The sequence below is a fragment of the Hibiscus syriacus genome, unplaced genomic scaffold, assembly GCF_006381635.1.
Source record: "Hibiscus syriacus cultivar Baekdansim isolate YM2019G1 unplaced genomic scaffold, ASM638163v2 tig00110548_pilon, whole genome shotgun sequence".
Classification (NCBI taxonomy): domain Eukaryota; kingdom Viridiplantae; phylum Streptophyta; class Magnoliopsida; order Malvales; family Malvaceae; genus Hibiscus; species Hibiscus syriacus.
In genome coordinates, this window is record NW_024062775.1 from 3,377,548 (window position 1) to 3,404,828 (window position 27,281).

General features: G+C 37.9%; 2 protein-coding genes and 1 pseudogene across 2 annotated transcripts; 2 read left to right on the top strand and 1 right to left on the bottom strand.

Moving 5' to 3' along the window:
- The first annotated feature begins 104 nt into the window (after window positions 1–104).
- Window positions 105–15,486, top strand: LOC120131028 (annotated as a pseudogene).
- Window positions 15,487–19,355: 3,869 nt separating this feature from the next.
- Window positions 19,356–21,894, top strand: LOC120130741 (probable LRR receptor-like serine/threonine-protein kinase At4g37250). The gene is made up of 2 exons (XM_039147903.1): window positions 19,356–21,018; window positions 21,229–21,894. Exons 1-2 carry the CDS (start codon window positions 19,491–19,493, stop codon window positions 21,891–21,893), a joined length of 2,193 nt encoding a protein of 730 aa, XP_039003834.1. The 5' UTR covers window positions 19,356–19,490; the 3' UTR covers window position 21,894.
- Window positions 21,895–24,941: 3,047 nt separating this feature from the next.
- On the bottom strand, window positions 24,942–26,711 carry LOC120130549 (cyclin-D3-3-like). Its single transcript, XM_039147768.1, has 4 exons — window positions 26,096–26,711; window positions 25,793–25,994; window positions 25,563–25,693; window positions 24,942–25,476 (listed from the first exon to the last, which is right to left on the bottom strand). Exons 1-4 carry the CDS (start codon window positions 26,576–26,578, stop codon window positions 25,195–25,197), a joined length of 1,098 nt encoding a protein of 365 aa, XP_039003699.1. The 5' UTR covers window positions 26,579–26,711; the 3' UTR covers window positions 24,942–25,194.
- Window positions 26,712–27,281: the final 570 nt, after the last annotated feature.

The window sequence follows — 27,281 nt, forward strand, 5'->3', positions numbered from 1 at the left end:
CGGTCACCTACTTAATCAATTTTTTAAACCGTATTTTAACCACCTCTCATAATAACCTCCCATGACTGATAATTTCCAGCAAATCTTAATTTTGAGCAATGAAAATGGAAGAAATCGTGATATACTCTGTACTTTCAGCTCTTTTTCTATGTCTGGCCACCAAGTTAATCATCTCAAGACGCAAAAATCTCCATCCGAGTCCATTGGCTCTTCCAATTCTGGGCCACCTTCATCTCCTCAAAAGAACCACTCCATCGAACACTGTTTTCCCTCTCACAAAACACGGCCCCATATTCTCTCCCAAGCTCGGATCCCGTTTCCTCGTCGTCGTCTCCTCACCCTCCGCCATCCAACAATGTTTCACAACGAAAGACGTCGTCGTAGCCAACCGCCCTCGATTCGTCATGGGCAAGTACGTCGGCTACAACTACACCAATCTCGGTTTGGCCCCGTACGGCGATTATTGGCGCAACCTCCGTAAACTATCCACCATCGAGATCTTCTCCTCAACTCGTCTAAACATGTCTTTAGACATTCGAAGAGACGAAACCAGTCGTTTGCCGCACCCATTGTACCGGGTTTCTGTCGATGGGTTCGCCAAGGTGGATCTGTAATCGATGTTTACGGAGCTGACGTTTAATATAATCGTGAGAATGATGGCGGGGAAGCGGTATTTCGGAGACGATGTTGCCCAGAATTCCGAGGAAGGGAGGCGGTTCAGGGAGATGATTAGGGAGCTTTCTGAATTGTCGGTTTCTTCGTATCCAGGAGATTTCTTGCCAATATTGCAGTTGGTTGATTACAATGGATACATGAAGAGGATAAAAGATCTGGGGTAAGAAAACGGATGAATTAATGCAAGAAATGATCGATGAACACAGAAGGAACAAATGTGATTTAAGCATCAAAAACACTATGATCACTCATTTGTTATCTTTGCAAGAATCACAGCCCGAATATTATACCGATGTGGTCATCAAAGGTCTTTTACAGGTCAGTTGGAACTTTCAACTTGATTATTTTATCACTTCTCCAAACGAAATTTTAATGCTTTTTCAGGATCCGGAAATCAAGTAAGGATTGAACAATTCAACTTCGGCGGCAAAAGATTACATCTTTTCTTCTTTATTAATGATTATTATTTCTGTGTTAAATGCTGAGTGCGACCTTTTTTTTACTTGTGTTATAAACTCTGAATTTAGACTTGGGTACGGCTCTAACGAAAATTTAGATATCAAGTTATAAAATAGGTTACGGTTAAGGATAATATTCCTTAAAAGAAATACAATAAAATGCTTGGATTATTCAATTTTATAGGCTTGAATTTCAATTTTGCACATCATTGTAATTGCTGGAACTGATACAACATCAATAACATTGGAATGGGCAATGTCTAATCTGCTGAACCATCCCCAAGTGCTGGCAACAGCTAGAGCTGTACTAGACAAAAACATCGGTCAAGAAAAACTGGTGGAAGAAGCTGATGTCGCCAAATTACCTTACTTACAATGCATAATCTCCGAGACTCTTCGGCTATACCCGGCAGCTCCACTGTTGGTTCCACATTCGGCGTCTGAAAATTGCAGCATCAGAGGCTACGAAGTACCCAGCGATGCAATCTTGATGGTGAATGCTTGGGCTATTCAAAGAGACCCTAAGTTATGGGATGATCCGATGAGTTTCAAGCCAGAGAGGTTCGAACAAGGCAAAGAGACGGGTGATCTAATAATGGTATTCCAATATATAATTCCACGACTACAACCACAACCGACCTTCAACAACTACTGGTATATAATTTATAATCTAATAATCATGTGAGAGGTTTGAAGATTTGCTAATTTCCAACATTCTATATTTATGTCCATTTTTGAAGTTTTAAACATCTCAACTTGCCAACTCTTTTTCATCAGATTTCTCAACACTTTATGAATTTAACTTTCAACCGTAGATTAATCAAAAAAAATTATACTGACTATTTTTCCTATCAACTCGACATCACTGACGAGCTTACATGTGGTTCGCCTCCATTTCTTTCCTTTTTCTCAACTAGGGGATGCCTTGTTCAATGTCACAGCTTCAAGTAAGTCTCTGCTATCCAATTTCAGTGTCAGAAACACTTATTCTTTCCCTGTGATTAAAGATTTCTTAGTGCCTATCAATTCATCAAAGTTCAAAATCAACTTTATCACTGCACGCCAATCATCTCTGGCCTTTGTGAACGCCATAGAAGTTTTCCATGTTTCAAACCTTAAGGATAATAAGACTCATCTGAGTCCTGCAGGAACAACGGGCCTTTACCAGGGTTTTCCCTCTCAATTGCTTAGAACACTTCATAGAGTTGCTTTTAGAACATTCCATTGGTGACCCAACGGTTGTTGCATCAGAATGGGTAACTGATGGTGACTACATGGTTGCTGGTAACTGGGCAACGAATTGTTCTTATCAACCAACTATTACTCTACGCTATGATGATGAATATTTAGTAGGTGCTGAAAATTATATGCAGCCTCGCAAAACTTTATTCCAGATGGTGTCTATAGGACTTGCAAAGAAGTAAGCCTGAATGATAGTCGGTCATCAAATTCTCGTAATATTACTTGGCATTTCAATGTTACTAAGAACGCTCGGCATTTTGTTTGAGTCCATTTCTGCGACATCCTTAGTTCATCACCCAACACCGTCCAATTCTTTCTCTTTGTATATAATAACTACAGCCAGCAAATCAATCCTTACCTGTATACTGTCGACTTGGTCGTTCCATTCTATTTAGATTTAGTGGTTGATTCGGGTGAATCTAATTTCATTATTGTTGGTGTTGTTCCTTGGGCGAACTCAACCGTGGATCACTATGCTTACCTAAACGGACTCGAGATTATGGAGTTCATCACTGAACCAGGTTTGGATCCTGAGATTAGTAAGTCAAAAGGGAAGAATTTAGTGCGGCTTCATACGGTACCCTTCATTTCGGAGGAGCGAGCCCTTATATTGGAATGAGCTCAAAATCTGTCAATCAATCTTCTGTTCCGAACTTAAATCAGAAGTTAAAGATGCCTTTTGCTGAAATATTAGAGGCAACCCAAAATTTCGATGCTAAATTACTGTTTGGGGAAGTAAGCTTTGGGAAAATCTATAAAGGGATTCTAAGAATGTTGGGAAATAAAAGATTAATTTTTTTATAATTATATTAGTGAGATTGTAAAATAAAAGCAGAAAAATAATACCTGAAATTGATAACGGAGTTCAGCCAATTATGCATACGTCTCCGGACTGCTGTAGATCTTTTACTAAAGAAATAAAATTTATAGGTGTTTACAAAACACTCACAACTCACAAGAAAGCTCTCTAGTATTGGGAGAAAAAAATGATTTGAGATGATTTTGAAGCAAATGAGTTAGGGTATTTATAGTTGAAGCTTAAGGACTAATCTTGTAAAAACCTTAAAGTGTACAGGGACTAAAATACAATTTTCTCATGACCATTTTAAACAAAATTCTGCCAACCCATTGAATCAAGCACCATTTGGTGCCAACCTTTGAAATTATGCACCATTCGGTGCATCCTTGACTTTCAACAATCTCTCACTTGAAGACTGATTTTAATCTGTCTTTACACCTCGATCAATGCATCAACATTTCTAGTCTTGTTACTCTAGCATGCCAACTGAAGTTGAACACAACTTCAGTTTGTCCGTAGTCACCGTCTTTGTTAACATGCCTACCGGATTTTGAGCTCCACTAATCTTTTCAAGTTTCAAAATCCCATCTTCCAGAAGAGACCAGATAAAATGATATCGCAATTGTATGTGCTTCGTCCTAGAATGAAAATACGGATTCTTCGCTAGATGGATAGAACTTTGATTGTTGCAATACAAGACATTGTTTTCTTGTTTCTTGCCTAACTCTTCCAATAAACTTTGGAGCCAACCATCTCCTTGTTGGCTTCCGTAACAGCGACATATTCTGCTTCAATTATAGAGAGAGCAACTATCTTATGTAGTTGAGAAACCCAACTCATTGCAGTAACTCCTAGAGTATAGACATACCCTGTAGTGCTCCTTCTGATGTCAACATTTCTGGCTAATTCAACATCTACATAGCCTATCAGTATCGTATCTCCTCCTTTGAAACAAAGTGATTTGTTTGTAGTACCCTGCAAATATCTGAGGATCCATTTGACTACTTCCCAGTGTATCTTGCCCGAATTATTCATGTACCTACTAACAGCTCCCACTGCATGAGCAATATATGGTCTAGTACAAACCATGGCATACACCAGACTTCCAATTGCTGAGCCATACGACACCTTCACCATGTGTGCACGTTCTTCCTCCGTCTTTGGTGAATGTTCTTTGGAGAGTCTAAAATGAACGCCTAAAGGTGTACTTATTGGTTTAGCATCTTGCATGTTGAACCTGGAGAGTACTTTGTTGATGTACTCAGCCTGTGATAACATCAAAGTCCCCGACTTTGTGTCTCTCTTAATTCTCATCCCAAGAATCTGCTTTATAGTGCCCAGATTTTTTATTGCAAACTGCTTTGACAATTTTTGCTTCAAGTTTATAATCTCTTGCATGTCTAAGCCTGCAACGATCATGTCATCAACGTACAATAATAAAATAATGAAGTTGTTGTCAAACTTCTTGATGTAGCAACAATGATCTGCTTGGTATCTGGTAAAATCACTGCTACTCATAAAATTATCGAACTTCTTGTACCACTATCTAGGAGCTTGTTTTAAACTATACAAACTCTTATTCAACCTGCATACCAAGTTTTTCTTGTCTGCCTTTATGAAGCCTTCTGGCTGCCTCATATAGATTTCTTCTGGCTGTCTCATATAGATTTCTTCTGGCTGTCTCATATAGATTTCTTCCTCCAAATCACTATGAAGGAAAGATGTCTTTACATCTAACTGCTCAAGATTTAGATTTTTTGCAGCTACAATTTTTAAGACCAGTCTGATTATAGACAGTTTCATAACTGGAGAGAAAATTTCATTGTAGTCAATACATTCTTTTTGCTGAAATCCTTTGACAACCAATCTTGCTTTGTAGTTTTTGCTCTCATCGTGATCTTCTTTGATCATGTAAATCCACTTGTTATGGAGTGTTTTCTTGCATGGTGGTAATTCAGCTAATTCCTACGTCTCATTTGACATGAGCGAGTCCATCTCATCTTTCATGGAAGACTCCCACTTGATTGAATCCTCCACATGCATTGCTTCATCATAGCACTCTGGTTCACCATTGTCAGTCAGTAACAAGTAGTGCAAAGAAGGAGAATAATGATGGGTTGGTTTAGGAATTCTGGAGGAGCGTCTCAATTCTGGTGTGCTTGGTTCTTCTTGAACTTCTTCAGGACTGATCTGAACATCATTTCCAGAAATCTCTTCAAGCTTAGTAAATTCCTTTATTTCAGCTTCGGTATTGGAGCTACTTGATTCTATGGTTGACCTGTCTTTGTACATCACATTCTCATTGAAAATGACATCTCTGCTTCTGATTATCTTTCGATTTTCGTAGTCCCAAAACCGGTAATCGAACTCATCACCACCATACCCAACAAATACGCATTTATTGGATCTAGCATCAAGTTTACTTCTTTCAGCATAATTTATGTGTACATAAGAAATACAACCAAATATTCTTAAGTGTGAAATGTTTATTTCTTTTCTGCTCCAAACTTTCTCTGGTATTCTACCATCCAAGGGAACTGAGGGCCCACGGTTGATCAGGTAAGCTGTAATGTTGATAGCTTTAGCCCATAGCAATTTGGACAGTCTGGCATGTATCCTCATGTTTCTAGAACATTCATTCAGAGTTCTGTTCATGCGCTCTGCTACGCCATTATGTTGCGGTGTCATGAGAACTGTTGTCTCCATCTTGATCCTATTGTTTGCGTAGAAATCTCTGAATCCACTATTTATGTACCCTCTTCCATTATCATACCTCAACCACTTGACTTTCAAATCAGTCTCATTTTCCACCATGACCTTCCATTTTCTGAATGTATCAAAGACTTCTGATTTCTTCTTCAGAAAATAAACCCACACCTTCCTTGTAGAATCATCGATGAAGGTGACATAATATAGTGAGCCTGCTAGAGATGAAACTAGAGATGGTCCACATACATCAGTATGAACCAACTCTAACTTTTCAGCCTTGGGTGTCTTTCCAATCTTTGCAAAACTGACTTTCTTTTGTTTTCCAAAGATGTAATCCTCACATAGTCTGACGTCTATATTCTTTAGATCCAACAACTTCCATTTTGACAAAAGTGTCTTCATCCATTTCTCGCTCATATGGCCAAGCCTTTGGTGCCATAAGTTTGATTTTCCATCAGCATATGCTACTGCAATGATATTCTCCATATTTGAGGTTACATAGAGAGTACCAGTTTTCTTATCACGTGCAATGACGAGTGCTTCTCTGTTAATCTTTCATTCACTGCCTGAAAAATATTGTACTATATCCTTCTCCATCAAGTTGTCCTATAGAAATCAAATTTCTTTTGAGGTCAGGAATATGTCTAACTCATTTCAGCTTTCAAGTGGTCTGGTTTGGCAACTTTAATTGGATGTCTCCTTTTTCGACCATCTTCAAGGTTTCATCATCAGCTAGATGAACCTTCCCAAAATCACTACTGGCATAGTTCTCCATGATTTCTTGGCATGAGGTGGAGTGGAAAATGCCCTTAAATCCAAGATCCATGATTCAATCGGACTGTTGACGCTTAGAATCATGGCATCACTTGTCTCCTCTATCATGTTGGCAGAATCCTGTGCGCTGGTATCTTTCTTTGGTGCTCAACAATCTCTTTTAAAGTGACCATTCTTGCCATAATTATAACAGTTAAAATATTTCTTTCCCGTTCTGGATTTCGATCTGTCACGATTTGAATTTTTTTCTGAAGTTCTCCCTCTAGACTCCGTGTGCAAGGTTGAGGAGCTTGATGCTTCATCTGATTCTCTCCGTCGAATTTCTTCACTCAATACCAGATCCCGAACATCGTCGAATTTCAATTTACTGTTTCCCGACAAATTGCTGACTCCGTAACAATAGCATTCAACCTGTCTGGTAGAGATGATAAGAGAATTAAAGATCAAACTTCATCATCGAATTTAATTTCCACGGAACTCAACTAGGTTATGATTGTATTGAGTTCATTTAGGTGTTGAGCCACTGATGCCCCTTCCGTCATCCGCAAATTGAATAATCGCCTCATCAAGTGAACTTTGTTTGAGGTCGATGGCTTCTCATACATACTGGATAGAGTCGCCATAAGACCCGCTATGGTCTTTTCCTTTGCTATGTTGAAAGCAATATTGCAGGATAACGTTAGTCGGATAACTCCGAGGGCTTGTCTGTCGAGAAGAGCCTAATCTTCATTCTTCATGCCCTCTGGTTGCTTTCCTGAGAGAGATTGATATATATTTTTCTGGTACAGAAAATATTCAATCTGCATCTTCCAAAAGCCGAAGTTCACACCATCGAACTTCTTAATTTTCACATTCCCTTCGTCTGTAGCCATCGCTCCCACTCGAATCTGGCTTCTTTTGGATCGTTTCTGACAATTTCTACAAACCACCATATATTAAAACACCTCCATCGACAGACTCATATTACCGACCAAATTTTACTATTCATGAAATTCACTATTCACATGAATAGTAACCTCACATAAAAATCGAAAAAAATTCTCCACTATAAGCTCTGATACCAGTTGTTGGGAAATAAACAAGTACTTTTCTTATAACCATATTAGTGAGAATATGAAATAAAAGAGAAAAAATAATACCCGAAATTGATAACGGAGTTCAGCCAATTATGCCTACGTCTCCAAACTGCTGCATATCTTTTACTAAAGAGAGAAAATTTACAGGTGTTTACAAAACACTCACAAACTCTCTAGTATTGGGAGAAAAAAATGATTTGGGATGGTTTTGAAGCTAAATGGGTTATGGTATTTATAGTTGAAGCTTAAGGACTAATATTGTAAATGCCCTAAAGTATGGAGGGACTAAAATAAAATTTCTCAATTACTATTTTCAACAAAAATCTGCCAACCCATTAAATTAAACATCATTCGGTGCCAACCTTTGAAATTATGCACCATTCGATGCATCATTGACTTTCAACAAAGAAATGGTCTAAATGTTGTAGTCAAAAGGAGTGAGTCCAAACACGACTAGGGTCTTCTTGAATTCCAAACCGAGATTATGATTCTATCCAAGATTCGACATCGCCATCTAGTGTGCATGATTGGGTATTACGATAAAGGGTTCGAGATGATGCTGGTTTATGAATTCAAGGAGAAAGGGACTTAGGTATCATCTTTACAGGTTGCAAGGGAATCCACATGAACCATCGTCATTATCTTTATTGACATGGAGGCAAAGGCTCGAAATTTGTGCCGCAAAGGGTCTTCGCTTTCTTCACACAGGTTTAGATAGAGGAATTATTCATCATGATGTTCAGTCCACAAACATCTTGATTGATGAAGAATATGTAGGAAAAGTTACAGATTTTGGACTTTTAAAATCTGGCCTTCTTGATTTAAATGGGTTCAGCACTGGTGTCAAAGGAAGCTTTGGGTATCTTAATCCCGAGTATTTTAGACGCCTTCAGTTTACCGAAAAATCTGATGTTTATTCTTTCGGTGTTGTACTTCTTGAAGTGCTTTGCGCTATACCAGTTATCATTAACTCGCATAGGATAAAGGAGATAAACTTAGCCGAGCGGGGAATGATTTTGGTTAAACAAGGGAGAACTTGAAAAGATCATTGATCCTTCAATGGCTTCCCAGCTTAATCAGAATTCATTGAGAAAATTCAGTGAAATAAATGAAAAATGACTGAAGCCAACTAGAGCCGGCAGTCCTACAATGCTCGACATCTGCTGGGACTTGGAATACATATTACAGCTACAAAAAACTGCAGTACACCAAGAGCCGCATGAGGACAGCGCCATCGATTCTTCTTTCAACATGTTGTTGAGACCTTTCCGGTGGTTGCCTTCGAACAATTACCCAGTCGAAAAAGATGATGTGCCCGTGATAAAAGAAGATTGTTCGTGTTATGTTTGGGTTAAAAAATTAGTAAAGTTGAAAGTTGGCAAAGTTGAAAGTTGGCAAAATTGAAAGTTGGCAAAGTTGACATCTTTGGTTAGTGGCTAACTTGTACACATTGGAAAAATTCTTTAGTAGGTGGCCAACTTATTTTTCATCTTTGATCCTTAAAATATTAGGTTATTTATAAGTTTAGTCCTTAAAACTCAACTATAAATAGGCCTAAGTATTTCATTAGAAATCATCCCAAAACAAGTTTTCTCTTCCTCTTGTTTTCTTCATTCTCTCACTTTGGGAGTTCTAAAGAATTTCATTTGTTGTAATATTTGTTGATAGTGAAGTTATCATCCGGTGTGGTGCCCGAGGAGTAGACGATATTCTCGTCGAACCTCGTAAATTTGGTGTGCTTTCTCCTTTATTGTTTTTTATTCGGTTTTTCCATTGTGTTTCAATATTCAATAGTTTGACGGGTTTATCCGCTGTGCAACCTTTGGTGGTTTTGATCTTGACATTTTAGGTCAATTTTGAAACTACGTTCGTGTAGGAAATAACTCGGTTTCCCTAACAATTGGTATCAGAGTTTCGGTCGAGGTTATCCTGGCGGTTTCGTTACTGAAAAGATACAGTTCGTGATATTGAATATTGTTCTTTAGAATTAAAATGACAAAATACGGATCAGTTAAGACATCAAGCTCTTCATCTGGACCGGTGAAGAGGGTGATGTCAAATGCAAATTTCTCGGTGGAGTTGTTCAATGGACCCGGTCATTTTAGCATGTGGCAAGGAGATGTGTTAGACGCTTTATTCCAACAAGGTCTAGACATCGCTGTTGAGGAATAAAAGCCCGAATATATGGAGGAGAAAGAATGAGGAAAAATAAATTATTTGGAGTGCAGTACGATTCGATCTTGTATTTCCAAGGAGCAGAAGTATGGCTACAAGAACGAGACTTCTACAAGTAAGATGTGGAAAGCATTAGAGGAAAAATTCCTAAAGAAAAGCTCTCAGAATCGTCTCCACATGAAGAAAATATTGTTTAGATTTGATTATCAACCAGACACCAGTATAAATGAACACATCACTACGTTCAATGAGCTAGTGACATACTTATTGGGCATGGATGAAACCTTCAAAGATGAAGATTTGGCCTTGATGTTGTTGTCATCTCTTCCATATGAATTTGAGCACCTTGAGACAGCGTTGCTTCATAGAAAGTATATTGTTACCCTTAAAGATATAACTGTTGCTTTGTATAGTTATGAGCTTAGGAAGAAAACTAAGAATGAGACCAAGTACGAAGCAGTGGAGGCCATGGTGGCAAGAGGTCGCTCGAAAAGTCAAAAGCCAAAGTGGAGAGGGAGATCAAAGTCGAAGTCCAGACTGGAAAAGATGAATGTGTCTTTTGTCATGTGAAAGGCCATTGGAAGAAAGATTGTCCGAAGCTGAAAAAGAAATTAAAAGCTGCTCCAGATGCATGTGTTACAGAGCATGATGCAAATGAATCTGACATATCATTGGTTGCTTCATCAACAACATTCCATTCAGATGAATGCAAATTAGATTCGGGTTGCACCTATCATATGTCCCCTAATCGGGAATGGTTCTCTGATTTAGTAGAACTAAATGCAGGAGTTGTTTATATGGGTAATGACAATGCCTGTAAAACTGTTGCGATATGTTCAATTCGATTGAAGAATCAAGATAGATCAACCAAATTTCTGACTGATGTTCGATACATACCCAGTTTGAAGAAAAATCTCATCTCCTTGGGAGCCTTAGAATCCAAAGGCTCAGTAGTCACGATGAGAGACGGAGTTTTAAAAGTCACATGTGGCATACCTATAATGATGAAGGGTGTCAAGAAAAATAATTTGTATTACTACCAAGGTAATATAATTATTTGAGCAGTTACAACAGCTTTTGGAGGTGATGATTTGGATGCAACCCAGTTGTGGTATATGCAGTTGGGACATGCTGGAGAGAAATCCTTGCAAATTATGACAAAGAAAGGATTGTTGAAAGGTGCAAAGGCTTGCAAATTGAACTTTTACGAGTATTGTGTTCTGGGAAAGCAGAAGAGAGTGAAGTTTGGCACCACTATACATAATACAAAAGGTATTGTGGATTATATTCACTCTGATGTATGGGGTCCTTCAAAGACATCGTCTTTGGGAGAAAACCATTATTTTGTAACTTTTGTAGAAGACTTTTCCAGAAGAGTTTGGGTGTATTCGATGAAGTCTAAAGATGAAGTGTTTCGAATTTTCCTGAAATGGAAAAATATGACCGAGAACCATACTGGTAGAAAGATCAAACGTCTTAGGACGAAAAATGGAGGGGAATATAAAAGTGACCCATTCTTTGACGTTTGCCATGAGTATGGTATTGATCGACACTTCACTATTAGAAATACAGCACAAGAGAATGTGGTGGCAGAGCGTATGAATCGAACATTATTGGAGAAAGTTCGATGTATGTTGTCTAATGTTGGGTTAGGTAAGACATTTTGGGCTGAGGCTGTGACATATACTGGCCATCTCATCAATCGTATTGCGTCATCAACAATAGGAGAAAAAACACCATTGGAGGTATGGTCTGGAAAACCTGCTACTGATTATGATTCCTTATATGTATTTGGATCCACTGCTTATTTTCATGTGAAGGAATCCAAGCTTGATCCGAGAGCAAAGAAGGCTATTTTTATGGGAATCACCCATTGAGTGAAGGGATTTCGCCTTTGGTGTTTAGACACCAAGAAGATAATTTGTAGTAGAGATTTTACCTTTGATGAATATGCCCTAGTAAAAAAGGTAACAAATGAAGTTGTCCAGACAAGTAGTACTCCGTAGTAGATGGAGCATACTCCAAAACAGGTGGAGTTTCAGCAGACGATGATCCCATAAGTTGATTCAGTTGATTCTTCAACTCCAATAGAAGAATTAAAAGATGAAGAGGTTCAAACCCAGGAACTATTGGAGACACCAGAACCACTTGTAGTTAGAAGGCCAAGGAGAGAAATTCGTAGACCTGCATTTGTTGATATTGTGGCCTATGCTCTTCCAGTTGTTGATGATTATATCCCTATCACTTACCAAGAAGCAATACAAAGCTTGGAAAGTGATAAGTGGAAAAGTGTCATGGATGAAGAAATGTAATCTCTCCAAAAGAACAACACTTAGAAACTGCACAATTAATGAAAGGTAAAAGAGCAATTGGATGCAAGTAAGTATTTGCAAAGAAAGATGGATCTCATAGCAAGAAAGATGTTCGCTACAAGGCACAGTTGGTAGCTAAAGGCTACGCTCAAAAGGAGTGAATCGACTACAATGAAGTATTTTCCCCTGTTGTGAAGCATTCCTCCATTAGAATATTGTTCGCCTTGGTAGCACAGTTGAATTTAGAGCTAGCTCAACTTGATGTAAAGATGGCTTTCTTGCACGGTGATTTAGAAGAAGAGATCTATATGACTCAGCTAGAAGGATACAAAGATGGTGGTCGTGAGAAATGGGTTTGTAAGCTGAACAAATCGCTATATGGATTGAAGTAATCTCCAAGGCAGTGGTACAAGTAATTTGATAGCTTTATAAGGAGGAAAAAGTACACTAGAAGCAAATATGATCATTGTGTGTATTTGCAAAAGCTCAAAGATGGATCTTTCATTTATCTTCTCTTGTACATTGACGATATGTTGATCGCTTCGAAGAGTCAAAAGGAGATAGACAAAATAAAGGCTCAGTTAAATCAAGAGTTTGAGATGAAAGATCTAGGTGAGGCCAAGAAGATTCTTGGTATGAAGATAAGCAGAGATAGACAGAGAGGGAAGCTTTGTTTAACACAGAAGCAGTATCTGAGAAAGGTATTACAATGTTTTGGCATGAATGAAAATATCAAACATGTAAGTATCCCACTGACTTCTCATTTGAAACTTAGTTCTCAATTATCTCCTAAAACTAACGAAGAACGAGAGTATATGGCAAAAGTTACATATTTTAATGCAGTTAGGAGCTTGATGTATGCAATGGTGTGTATGCGTCCTGACATTTCACAAGCAGTTGGAGTTGTGAGCAGGTACATGCATGATCCTGGAGAAGGACATTGGCAAGTTGTGAAATGGATTCTATGGTATCTCTAACAAACCATGGATGTTCGTTTAGTTTTTAAACAGGATGAAGCACTTGGTCAGTGTGTGGTTAGATATGTTGATTCCGACTATGCTGGTGATTTGGATAAGCGTCGATCATCTACTGGGTATTTGTTTACTCTTGATAAAGCCCCAGTAAGTTGGAAGTCTACTTTGCAATCTATGGTGGCTTTGTCTACTACAGAGGAAGAATACATGGCAGTTTCAGAAGCTGTGAAGGAAGCAATTTGGCTTAACGGGTTGATGGAAGACTTGGGAGTTGTTCAAAGTCGCATTAGTCTTTATTGTGAAAGTCAGAGCGCTATTCACTTAGCAAAAAATCAAGTCTATCATTCAAGGACTAAGCATATCGACGTGAGGTATCACTTTGTGCGGGAGATCTTTGAAGAAGGAAATATTCTACTTCAGAAAATTGCGACATCAAAAAATCCTACAGATATAATGACCAAGGTGGTAACAGTAATCAAGTTCAATCATTGTTTGAACTTGATTAACATCCTGAAAGTTTGAGCACCTTCGGGTGTATGGTGCTTGTGAGCGCAATTAGAGGAACTACATTAAAAGAGCTTCATGAAATTTGGGGAGTTGAATAAATTGAGTAGGCTTGGTAATTTCAAGCCAAGGTGAATATTTGTTATGTTTGGCTTGAAAAATTAGCAAAGTTGAAAGTTGACAAAGTTGAAAGTTGGCAAAATTGAAAGTTGGCAAAGTTGACATCTTTGGTTGGTGGCTAACTTGTACACATTGGAAAATTCTTTAGTAGGTGACCAACTTTTTTTTCATCTTTGATCCCTAAAATATTAGGTTATTTATAAGTTTAGTCTTTAAAACTCAACTATAAATAGGCCTAATTATTTCATTAGAAATCATCTCAAAACAAGTTCTCTCTTCCTCTTGTTTTCTTCATTCTCTCACTTTGGGAATTCTAAAGAATTCCATTTATTGTAATATTTGTTGATAGTGAAGTTATCATCCAGTGTGGTGCCCAAGGAGTAGACGATATTCTCGTAGAGCCTCGTAAATTTGGTGTGTTATCTCCTTTATTGTTTTTATTCGGTTTTTCCATTGTGTTTAAATATTCAATAGTTTGATGGGTTTATCCGCTGTGCAAATTTTAGTGGTTTTGATCTTGACATTTTAAGTCAATTTTAAAACTACGTTCGTGTGGGAAATAACTCGGTTTCCCCAACAGTTCAAACACAACAGAAAGTGTTGTATTCTCCCAGCTGAGGATTGAAGCCGGCAAATAGTCTCATTCAGCTAGTAATTTTTCTTAGTGACAACTCTATCTATCACTGTATTGACGTTGAATGTAACTTTTATCGTCTAATTTTTTTATATCTTTGTAGTGTATTCATTCGGTGAAGACATTAGCGTAATCTACCTTACAAAGTTCTTAGAAAGCATCCTGTGGCATTAACCATAGAACATAGCTGCAAAATGTTGTCGTTTTGCTTATTTAAGTTCATAAGCTTAAATTGACATTCCAATGCTAAGTTGTTTAGAAATTACTCAGACCCTGTTTTGGTTCGTAAGTGTATAGATTCCATACGTTGACTTGCGTTCGAGCTTTCAAATAATCATTTTTGGTTCACATGGTGTCGTTATTCTGAGTGAAAGAAAATTTTATGCAAAAATACAGCAGATCAATGGAAGGTAAACTCCATCAACCTTTGATTCTTCTTCTCATCATATCAACTACCCTCTTCAGTCTTCAGCATACACTCTTTCAGACAAGTACTTAATCAACTGGGAATCAAACATCACTTCTTGGACTTATGTTGGTGACATGAATTCTGGGCATATCTCCTTTACCAAACAGAATAGTTATTTGTTATTGTCGGTCCAGTTATTGTCTGCATCTTTGGAGATCTGCTGTTTTTTAGATTGAGAATCAGGAAGTTGAAACCCATTGAAACTCCGGAATGACCGCCATTAACTGCCTATAAAGGAAGCTCTCACAGTAATAGGACGAAGCCTCAGCAGTCAACACGAAGCTGAGAGGGCACCACCAATGCCTCACATGTCCCTGATTTGAGTCTGGGTTTGAAGATACTACTTTTCGAGATTCAGTTAGCCACAAGCAACTTTGATACGAAGTTGCTGATTGATAAGGGTGGATTCGGTGATGTCTACCGAGGAACTCTTAGAACTGGCATCAAAGCGGCTGTTAAACGAAGCAAACCAGGGTCAGGTCAAGGCTTCCCGGAATTCAGCAGAGATCATGGTTTTATCCCGAATTCGTCATCTCCATCTTGTTTCGTTGATCGGATATTGTGATGAACATGTCTTGAGATGATCCTGGTGTATGAGTTCATGGAAAAAGGAACACTAAGGGAACACCAATACAACTCTGGATTGTCTTGCTTGTCTTGGAAGCAAAGGCTTGAAATTTGGAAAGGAACATGAAAAGGAGACAACAAACCCGAAAACACATGAAAATGGTGTTTGTAACTTATATGTTACTCTATAAATAAGAAAAATAATTAACCTCTTTTTTAAAGTGAAAAATACATCCCTAGAAAACCCTACAAATTCTTTGAGACATTTGCTATGGCATTTACCGGACAGAATCAATAAATCTTCTAAAACTGTACACATAAATACAGAACTTACATGTATACCAAATCTTGTAGGATAAATCACTAATGACCAGGACCTTTTCTACTAGGCCCAGCAGCAGCAGCCATAGTTGGCACTTGCTTCTCTTCTAAAACCCGACCCCTCCCATCCTCAACCAAGACCCGAACAACTTTAACACCATGAACAGCATCTCCGGTTGCATCCCCAACCGTTTCCGTCGACTGAAGAGGCCTACAACAGTCGACAGAAGCTGATTCCGAAAGAGCGAGCATGGCCAAAACAACGAGAACGACACAGAAGTGTCTCATTGAGAACGTGGATGGGTGTTCCTGGGAGACTACGGGGCATAAGGTCGATAGTCGCAAGCTCCCTTTGTATAATATAAGTTCATTTAAAGGACTTTGAAAATATTCTGTCAATAAAGTGTGGGGGCAAAAAAGAATGGTTAAGCTGAGCATCTCCATTGAATGAGGTACCGTCACCTTTTTATTAACAAGGGCCTTGTAAAGGACGGTTAAAGGCTTTTTGAAGTTGTTCCATCCATGGAAGTTGTATTTGACTGAAATAATTCAACATTTATTTATTAGTATTTTTTGGTGATCGTAAAGAGACGCCAAGCTAACTAGTTTTACATTCACATTTCGTCCTTTTCAGATATTGAACAGATAGCTTGGAAAAGGATAGAAAATGAGAGGTGGAAAGACAGGACAGAAAGTGCACATTGTTTGTTATTCTTTGATGCTCTTTCATTGGTAAAGGAAACAAAGTGAAACCACATAACCCAACCATTTACACTCAGTCGGATACGGATAATTGTATTTTTTTATATTTACTTCAACCATAAATATAAATATTATTCTCTCAAAAGATTTTGGGTTCGAACAATTATATTTATGAGATATAATTGAAATAATATTTTACAATAAAAACAAATATCAAATTCTTTTAAACGGTCGTTTGTGGAGATAGCGATTGATAGGCAAGACCAAGGAAATCTTTGACGAATAAGTGAGAAGGTATAAGCTTTGCTAATAATTGCTTAAATTTCGTTACAAGTCCCTAAACTAAATTGAATCCTTCATTTAATCCTTCTTAGTAGTATTATGTTAATTTTGATAGCAACAATTACGATAAATAACACTAGTGGACACTGTGATGGGTTAGAATTCACATGTATTCTTCTGTAATTTAAAATTGTAAAATGCTTTTACACTTGATTTGAAATTAAAAAAAAATCAAAAAGAATTCAATTACATATGAATTGACATGTCGAAAACATTTAAGTTCCTGATATTATACAAATTCTTCATCGTCCCTCCTTTCAGTAGCTTAGTTTTTTTATTTTGTTTTTTTGACATAACAATAGCTTAGTTCGTTAAGCTTCTTTTCAATTCAAAAAAGCATATATTTATTAGTATTAGATCAAGAGTTTGTCCTGTCGACTATGGAAGCCGCAAAATGTTTTTTATTTTCACACCCCCCATTTACACATTTAATACATTTCGGAATGTTCAAACTTGAAAGCCAAAACATCAAATGGTCTTTAACAATTTTAAATTGGCTTAAGGCTCTTCATAAACTTAGGAATTTTAAAAAGTAAAAGCCACTCTCTCATTTGGTGTACTACGAATCTTATGATAGATCTTATTAGACAATTTTGAAAGATTTAATCTTTATTAGACCCTAATTTTTATCAGAAAGAAAGGCTGAAAATCTCGTTTACAAGCTGCCTGGAAAAAGTTTTGTTAGAAATGACAATTATATAGCGTCAGTAATGAAACATTGGACCCCCTTCATATGTGTCCCAAGTTTAATCTCTCTTAATATTTTACATGGTTTTAAGGTGGTGAATATTTTAATTTAAATACTTCTTTTTGTTGAATTTTATGACATTCCTCCCTAGTTTGATTCCCCTTTCACGTGTGTTTGACTCCTCTTGAGATCACTTTTTTATTGCTTGTTCAGTATTATTTTCCAGAAAAAAATTATGGGAATTTCATCCAAGAACATATAAGCAAAGAGAAGGAAAGTGATGGTGCAGGGGAATTTTAATTATGTACCTTTCTCTATCTCTTTTTACTGGTGACTGATGTTAATTACCAAGCTGTCAAAATCTTTGATCTGAGGCTCTGGTGGACCCAGATTCACCTTTCCAAAAGTTCATTTTGATCCAATATATTTTGATTTGTTTATGGAAATTGCGAAGTAAAATGAAGCACAATAAACAAGGCAGGCAGGCAAAATCTTTTGAATCTTGTATTTATCAACACCTGAATATGTATGTATTCCCCACTGATTTAATTTATATTATAACGAGGTGGGAAAAGCTGCACAAACAAATTTTTTTAAAAAAAAAAGAGTGATGAAATAATACAGTCACCCTTCAGGTGTGAACAAGATTACAAGTTTAGATCTCACGATTCTGCCATTTGAGGAGGAAGAACAAAAGGCAAAAGCTTTCCACCATTGTTGTCGAACTCAAATCTGGGTTAGTGCCAATAAATAAAACAATGGGAAATCCAGGACCCGTAGCTGGAATCTTGAGTGTCGAGGAAAAGTGAGCCATGGACAATTTGGAGAGGAATCATAGCTGATTATTGCTCCTTATTCCATGTTACGTGCTAGCTGAGAAAGAAAATGGTAGACAGCTGAACGTGTTCTGTTCGGCTTTCAAATTCTGATATCAGTCCCGGTTCCGAATTAGTTACTATTATACTACAAAACATTATAAAAGTAGAAATATTTGACTCATAGCCATCTTGATTTTTGTACTATAAATAACCTGCCAACATATTGGTGGTCATTTTCAAGGTTTTATCGTTTTCCTTATTGTTTCCCATTATCACTTCCTTTCTCCATCTCAGGTTCAAGGTCTAATTACAGCTTACCCCCTCTACTTTCTTCTCAGGTTTATTGAATCAAGTCCCTGGTAGTTCATTGTTGGGGAATTTTCATGTTTAAAGTATGTAGGAGATGCAAATGTAATGATGGCAAGGGGCTCACCAGATAGTCAAAATTTTGGAAATGGTGACTTAAATTTCTTATAAATGCATTAATGACGCTCTGGTGAATATCGATATTAAATTATTAATGAGGGACCCCTCCACAATAATGTTGCCCTTCTGATTTATGACGCCAAAGTTTTTGTTCATTTTTCCCTCCCAAATCCTGTTTAATCCGAGTTTGATAGGAAACGCACACAATCATCTAAATTTGACAAAACAAGAAAATTTATTGAAGCATATGACGTCGACCGGTCGAGATTTTATACGTTATGGCGACATTGTTTAATGTAATTGAAAGAAAACTAAGGAACCAGATGGTTTAGGAGAGAACACTGCAACTCTTTTTACCTTCACATTGATGTCTTGTACTAAAGATGCTATTCTGTAGCTGGTATTTGATTTTACTTGTTTATTTACTCATAAAACCAACTGTGAGATCATTAATCATTCAAGAATAATTGTATATATATAGCAGCCAATCCACAACATTTTTGGCGGTATGAGAATTTTTTTAACAGAGCTGTGTAATATTTCTTAGCTTTTTGTTTTCCTTTACTGCCAAATTCCATCACATGGCCTCTCTGCAACTTCGTTGACAAAAATCATGATTCTCCGTTACTTCTCTTAGTTCACTACTCTCATTCCTTGTCTATTTTCATACGAGAAATGTCAAATGTGTGATCAGTTCGAAAAACCATGAGTTCCTTCCCTGGTTTTAAACTCCATTCATGGTGGGGAGTTGTCGTTGCTCTTGAGTTTCTTGTGGTTCAAGCTATGGGGCTAAACACAGATGGAGTTGTCTTGCTTTCATTCAGGTTTTTGATTCTCAGTGATCCTTTGAACGTTCTACAAAGCTGGAACTTGGTCGACCAGTCGCCTTGTTCTTGGAACGGAGTGGCCTGTGACTCCATTGATGGCTACCTTCGAGTTACATGCTTGTCTCTCCCGAATTCTCAGCTTCTTGGTTCCATTCCATCCGACCTGGGCAGGCTACAACACCTTCAGAAGCTTGATTTTTCAAACAATTCACTTAATGGGTCTCTTCCTGTTTCGTTGTTCAATTCGACCAAGCTTCGTTTTCTTGACTTGTCCAACAATTTGATCTCAGGTGGAATACCGGAAACGATCGGAACTTTGCAGAATCTTCAATTCCTTAACCTCTCCGACAATGGATTGTCGGGTACTTTGCCTGCAACTCTCACTACTATCCAGAATCTAACCGTTATTGCTTTGAAGAACAATTACTTTTCAGGAAATCTTCCAAGTGGGTTTCAGTCAGTTCAAGTTTTAGATCTTTCTTCCAATCTTGTCGAAGGTTCATTGCCTCCAAATTTCGGAGGCAACCATATCAACTATCTGAACTTTTCTTTCAACAGACTGTCCGGGGAAATTCCACCGGAATTCGCCGAGAAAATTCCTGGTAACGCCACTATTGATCTTTCCTTCAATAATCTCACCGGAGAAATCCCGGATTCCGCTGTTTTTAACAACAGAAAACCCGAATCTTTCTCGGGGAATCCTTTTCTATGTGGCAAAGTGACAAAGCGTGATTGTCCAATTCCTTCACCAACTTCTCCTCCAGCAATGGCCGCCATCCCGAAAACACCGAACACCGGATCTAAAAAATCACAACAAAACAAGTTCAAACCAGTGACAATAGTGGCAATCATAGTGGGAGATATAGCAGGGATTGTACTTGTAATCGTTGTTTTCTTTGTCATCTACAAAATAAAGACCAAAAAGAAAATGGTACTCGACAATCGGTCTTCAACGTCTCCATGGATGGAACTAAGAGGGTTTTCGAGATGGTCGTGTTTGAGAAAGAGAGGAGAGTACGAAGAAGAATCCGACACCGAAGAAGAAGAATGTAGTCAACGGCAGGAAGAGCAAGAACATGACAAGAAAGGGAAATTGGTGACCGTCGATGGTGAAAAGAAGCTCGACTTAGATACGTTACTCAAAGCGTCAGCATACATATTAGGTTCCACGGGGTCTAATATCATGTATAAAGCCGTGCTTGAAGACGGGTCCTCGTTGGCGGTTCGACGGATCGGTGAGAACAGTGTGTCCCGTCTCAAGGATTTCGAGAACCAGGTTCGAGCCATTGCTAAACTGGTGCACCCCAATTTGGTCCGGGTTCGTGGATTCTATTGGGGAGTCGATGAAAAGCTCATTATTTACGATTTTGTACCAAACGGCAGTCTGGCCAGCGCTCGTTATATCAGTGAGTTCTTTTCCCCCTTAACCTTCTCATTTTCTCCACAACTTTGTGTTTAGTAGGTGTAACTAAAACGTTGTCGTTTAGTGCATGGAAAAGTCAAACAACGATTGACGTTTACTTGTGAAAAAGGCCCGTCTTCTTTATCTCAGTTTATTAATTCATGCGTTTACAATTGTTTTGGGGGGGGGGGGTTGTTCATTTCTTTTTGTGCAGGAAAAGTTGGTTCTTCGCCTTGTCATCTTCCATGGGAGACACGGCTAAAGATTGCTAAAGGAATGGCCCGCGGGCTAGCGTATCTCCATGAGAAGAAACATGTGCACGCCAATTTGAAGCCCAACAATATCCTCTTAGACTCTAACATGGAGCCCAAGATTGGAGATTTCGGTCTCGAAAGGCTTGTAACAGGCGATACGAGCTCTAAAATCGGGATGTCGGTTCGAAATTTTGGTAGCAAGAGGTCGACGGCATCGAGGGATAGCTTCCAAGAACTACTTGGACCTAGTCCAAGTCCGAGCCCGAGCTCGTTCGGTGTATCGCCTTACCTTGCCCCGGAGTCACTTCGGAGCATCAAGCCCAACCCGAAGTGGGATGTGTATGCATTCGGGGTGATTTTGCTTGAGCTTCTAACGGGGAAAGTTGTAGTTGTGGATGAGTTGGGGAAGGGGAACGGGGTTATCGTCGAGGACCAAAACAAGGCATTGAGGATGGCGGATGCGGCAATTCGTGGGGAGTTAGAAGGCAAAGAGGATGCATTGTTGGCTTGTTTCAAGTTGGGGTACAATTGTGCATCTCCCATACCACAAAAGAGACCCACCATGAAAGAAGCCTTACAAATTCTTGACAAAATCCCACCTTCCTCAAACCACTATGGATACTGATGAAAATTTGGAGTGCCCTTGTGATCACAAATGTATCTAATGATTGACTTGTAGATTTTCATTCTATTTTTTTTCTTTCTAAACTTTTGTTTCAAAGCTTGGATTGAGTTCAAAATTGCATAAAAGTGAGTGACATGTGTTTGTGTACACGTGATGTTAAGGCCTATTTCTTTGTCTAGAAAATGGTGTTGGAGACCAAACATTCATCAACCATGTGTCGATAAAACCAGTAAATAAGGGGACCTAGTTACCATTAATAACATCTAATATATATTCTCTCCCACTTGTTAAAATCAAAATGCAAAATCTTTAATTAAGAACTATTGCATTCAATATGGACAAGGGACCCAAGAAGGTGCTCTTTTCTTTTCTTTTCTTTTCCCTTTCCTTTTCAGATTCTCACTTCTCAATAATTGTTGATTTCTTGAATTGAGATTTAAAAATAAAAACTTTGCCTTGAATAGGAGGGTGACACCTTAAATGTACAAGTTGAAAGAAATGTGGATTCATATAATTCATCGGCAGGGCAAGGCCAAGAGCTGAAAAATGAGCAGTTAAGTCACCAGCATTCACCGAGCGACCCAAAGACCAGTGGCAGTGTCCTCACTTCTGCAGCGGCTGCCGTGGCGATAACCCTGGAATCCGCCAAAGATGCACTATCTCGGAACTAATGGAACGATGATAATCCATTAACAAGACTTCAGAATCTCATTACAATTTTCATTTTTCTTTTTTACTTTTTGGAGACTATGATTTGTATAGGTAAAGTACAATGTGAGCTTAATTGTCAAACAAACATTTAACAAGGATCTTTCTAGTTTCAACTTTTGATGGCTAATCCTTACAAGGGCTGTGAAGGTGAATGTCGGTCCTAAAGGAGAGATAATGAACATTAGAGTTGTCTGTTCGTTTTTGGTCTTTGTTTTTTGCAGGATGATCTTCCGTTGATACAACTGGCTTGCTTTCACCTCGCCAACACCATTGAATATGTACATACAGGCTACATGTCCCACATCTGACTAAGGACTTTGGGAAGGTTTTGATCTTTTATATATCAATATATCTGGTTATGTTACTTGGGTTGATGGTCGTTGGATATAGGTACGTGTCTGACGTTATGCATTCTCAATTTTTTTCAATAATATGCTTAATTTTTTTCAATGTATTCGAAGAGTCTTTCAAATGTATGATATACATGCATGATCCTTGGAATGTATTGTATAAATGCATTATACATCATAAGGAACTATATATACGCAGTGGGAGAAGTCTATAAAGTATCGTTCATCAAGAGCCATTATGCACGTATTCTTTTCTTCTACAATGCTTATCTAAGTGAATATGCAAAGATCAGTTACAGTGAAATTCCCAAGTTCATGTTCAAACAAGATTGATCAGAGCCTAAAAGACCAAATAATTGAAGCTACTGCAAATAACTCATAAATTCCCACCAAACTAAACAAGACATGTTTGCTGCGTTTGAAATTGTGCCCTTAGTTGTACATTTTGTCTGTTTCCCATTAAGAGAATTCAGTGCCACATTTATAAAAAGCAGCAATAAGCTCTGCTTGTTTACACCAATATCATAAAATCAAACACTATTAATCCTGCTTTCTGCCAAGTTTGAAGCATGTGAAAATGAAATCTCAAACGTTTGTGGACAAAGGTTCTTGTTTTTGAGCATAGGTGAGGCGTTCCTTGTTGTACTTGATGAGGCCTTGCAGTTTGTACTCTAAAAACATGGGGAATGATATATTGAAAAAGCACGACACTCTGTAAATCCTTAAATTCATGATTACACATCGTGTTTGTGTATTTTTCTCGTGTCAATCGTGTAACGCATTACAAAATGGGTCGGAATGATAAACATGAAATATGATTCGTAACGCATTATTTTCGTGTTTAGTAGGCATATATTGTTTTTCCTTCTTTGGCATGTGGAGGGATCCAGTTTTCCCTCCCTTTTTCATTTTGCTTTGTTCCCTCCATTCCATTATTATCAGACCAAGCAAAGACAAAAGAGTTACTATAGAGGATAAACAAATTGAATTTCATTTCTTCTTCTTCTGTATTTTCTTTCTATTATGTGCATTGTTGCAGTGAAACAATCTACTTGAAAGTAAAGGGGGGAAAGGCAAATAAAGGGCCACAAGACACAAAGGACATACTCAAAAACAAAACAAAAAAGCGTTGCACATCTATTGATTTTGCCCGCCCATTTCTCCAAATCTCCACTGTCTTCATCCATAAGCTTTTCAAGTTTGCTTGAATTACCAAGCTGCACTACAAAAAACCTTTTCTCGTTTTCGTACTCTCGCATTCGAAACACAAGTTCCCCCCGCGTGACACTTTCTGATGATTGATGCTAATGTTCATCAAGTCAAAAATGAAACCAGAAAACAGATTGTTCTAAAACTCCCTGTACTATGCAAGACCAATTTGCTTATCACAAAGGGCTCTCGTGCATGATTTTATCAGTTCATTGCCAATATAATGTCTAAACCTTGAAATTTTACATACAATTGTAGGCCAGCTGTTTCTTCAGCAATATATATCAGTAAATCCAAGAATATACGACCACAAGCTTCAAAATGACAAAATAAGAAAGTTATTTCAAATGAAAAGTGCCAAAGACATGCAAACAGAGAAAAAAAAGAGGCATGGTAGGTAATAAGGCTAGATGACAGCTATTGTTTTTGCCAATAAAATGACATAAAAAACCAGTAAGTGCAAAGATGGTGATGGACTTAAAAGGTTAAATGCTTGGCAGTGCATAACTTTTCGTAATATCATAGTTATGGTTGATGGTGGAAAACACTGCCTGCTAGTGGGAATTTGGTTCTTCTCTAGTGAATTTTGCTTCTCTGTTTGACCCTGATTTTTTTTATCCCAAGTCCTGAAAGTGCAAAAGTAACAAGACAGTTTTAACTTGATCTTAGTTCTATTTTCACATGAATTCTGAGATAAAAGACTAAAAATAATATAGATGTATGCAGATAAAGAGGCTGCCCTGGATATATGTTATTTAGGAGCCATACATTCGAAGAATCAGAAACCATAGCATAACGAGGCCATGGTGTCAATTTGCCAAACTCCCTACTGACATCCAAAGATGAATCAAAGTGGAATTTAGAAGATACGAATACATCTCTAACCATGTTAGAAACTTGGCCATAAAAGGCAACGAATAAATTAAGGAACACATCTCAATTGCACATTAAAGAACACTTACGACGAATTCGCAAGAGGAATTTTTAATAACATGTTCAGCAGTACTAATTATTATGACCTAAGGGATGATTTAACTACGTCTACTAAGAGAATCCACAAACATACGATTTAGTGAAGGCAGACGCATTTGCTGGTCCTGAGCTCTACTTCGTTTAAACAGCTGCTGTAGTGATGACGAGACCGAAGATGTCACGACCCACGAATCATCTGAACTATCACAGCTAAAAGACGCATCAATGACACCATTAGGGCTGCTTGGTATTGATTTATGCTTCCTTTTGTGGCCTTGGTTTCTTTTGTACTGGCTTTCCAGTGACTCCGAAATGAGCTCATTGCAGGCATTTACTTTATCCTGTAGAAACAAAAACCACAATTGATGGAAAAATCGAGTTCCTACATGGCTAGAATCGAGAGGGCTACAAATAATTATGTACAAACCTCACATGTCTTGAGCACTCCAATTAGCTGTTTCTTATATTCAAGGTGATGGCATGGCTCAACCTCTTTAATAACATGCAGCATTGTTGCAGCAGCTAAGATAGAAGGAGCATAAAGCATGAACCTTGAATCTGGATCGAAATCAAATTCGAAAACTAAGAACTCAAGAAACCAAAAAAAGCTTTTTGATTAGCAATGAAAACACAAAAGCTGTTCTTGACTATTCTCACCAGTTATGAGGAAGAGAAGCAAACGCTCACACCTATAAAGTAACTCCCAATGCAAATTAGTCTTTAATCCAAGCCTCCTTGTAATATGATCAAAAAAGGAAATTGGCGTCACAGGGTTCATCCTCCATTGCAGAGTTGATAACACCAAAAGCTCCATTCCTTGAACGGTCTTTGAATCAAACACATACTGTGCTTCTTCCACCTAAAGAATAAAAAAAGAAGAAAAACTCCAACTTTAATTACTGAATAAGAACTTCAGAAACATAAATTGGGACAGTAATTTCGTTGGCATTAGACACATACTTGGAGGTCTAAAAGAAGCGGGACTTGTGTTTCCTCAACCTTGGCAGCCAAAGACAAACAAGCCACAGCAGCTAATTGTCCCATCCATGGCTTGTCTTTTTGGAACTTGAAGCTTAAAACAAACCTATCAAAGTAATTAACAGCGAGAAGCATGGTCAAGGAATTGAACCCGTGGCGTGCCTTGACCTTGAAAATCCAATCCAAGGCTCGTTTACGAGCTGAAACAAAAGACACTTCTGAACAAACGTCAATGTTACCAACATGGGCTTGTTTCTCTTTAGACATTAAAGAGATTAACTCATCATCTTCCCATAACAAATCATGTTCGTTCAGGAAAAACGGTACAACAAACGCCTTCTTTTTCACAGTTTCAGTTTCAAAACTATAGTCCCCTAAATCTTCTTCTTCACATAACAGCCCATCGAGAATCAATGGTGGGCTTTTAATCTGTTGTTGCTGTGTCTCTTCAGCTTGCAGAGCCATGGCTTTTCAAAGAAGCAGCAAATGAATTCTCCTTTCATTATAATAACAATTACATGAAAAACACAAGGAATCTCAACCTCATTTTTCACTTCTTCATTAGTAAGTAAACACAGGGAGAGGAAGACGAAGAGGAAGAGAGATTAAAAAAAGACAAAAGAAAGAGAAAGTAGGGAAAAATAGAGTGAGAGAGGTGAAGTATAAGGTTTTTTTATTCACGTTTTGATCCTTTTTTACCCTTTTTCTTTATTTCCTTTATTATTTCCATAGAATCTGGATCTTTAGTACAGTAAAACTACTGTCAAAATTCAAATGCAGAAATCAATTATAAATAAAAAAGGGTTCTTTCTTCAAATCTTGGTCTTTTTTTTATTACTATACTATTATCTGCTTCTGTATTCAGTTGTCAACTTTATCAGTAAGCAGTCAGAGTCAATCCTGTTCCATTGTTGAACAATTTTGTTTGAAGCACATAATTAAGCAGGCAGGGGCCGTTTTCAAACATAAAAAAGCGAAAGAAACCAACAGAAAATCAAATTTGCATATCCTTTACAATGAGAAAATAACAATAACTTCAGTTTAACTTCAAATTCAAGCAAAGAGATGTTTCCCTTCGAATCAAATCAAAGCCATGAAAATGCATGTATTTTTCTTTCTTTTAAACCAGCTCTCGTGGGTTTCTGTTGATGGATTGGAAATTAGACTG

Excerpts from the sequence above, each read along its gene's own strand:
- LOC120130741 (XM_039147903.1), top strand. The coding sequence starts at position 19,491 with ATGAGTTCCTTCCCTGGTTTTAAACTCCATTCATGGTGGGGAGTTGTC. Across the intron at positions 21,019-21,228 it reads GGCCAGCGCTCGTTATATCA|GAAAAGTTGGTTCTTCGCCT; the intron begins GTGAGTTCTTTT and ends CTTTTTGTGCAG.
- LOC120130549 (XM_039147768.1), bottom strand. The coding sequence starts at position 26,578 with ATGGCTCTGCAAGCTGAAGAGACACAGCAACAACAGATTAAAAGCCCA. Across the intron at positions 25,995-26,095 it reads CGCTTCTTTTAGACCTCCAA|GTGGAAGAAGCACAGTATGT; the intron begins GTATGTGTCTAA and ends TTTATTCTTTAG. Across the intron at positions 25,477-25,562 it reads GAGTGCTCAAGACATGTGAG|GATAAAGTAAATGCCTGCAA; the intron begins GTTTGTACATAA and ends TTGTTTCTACAG.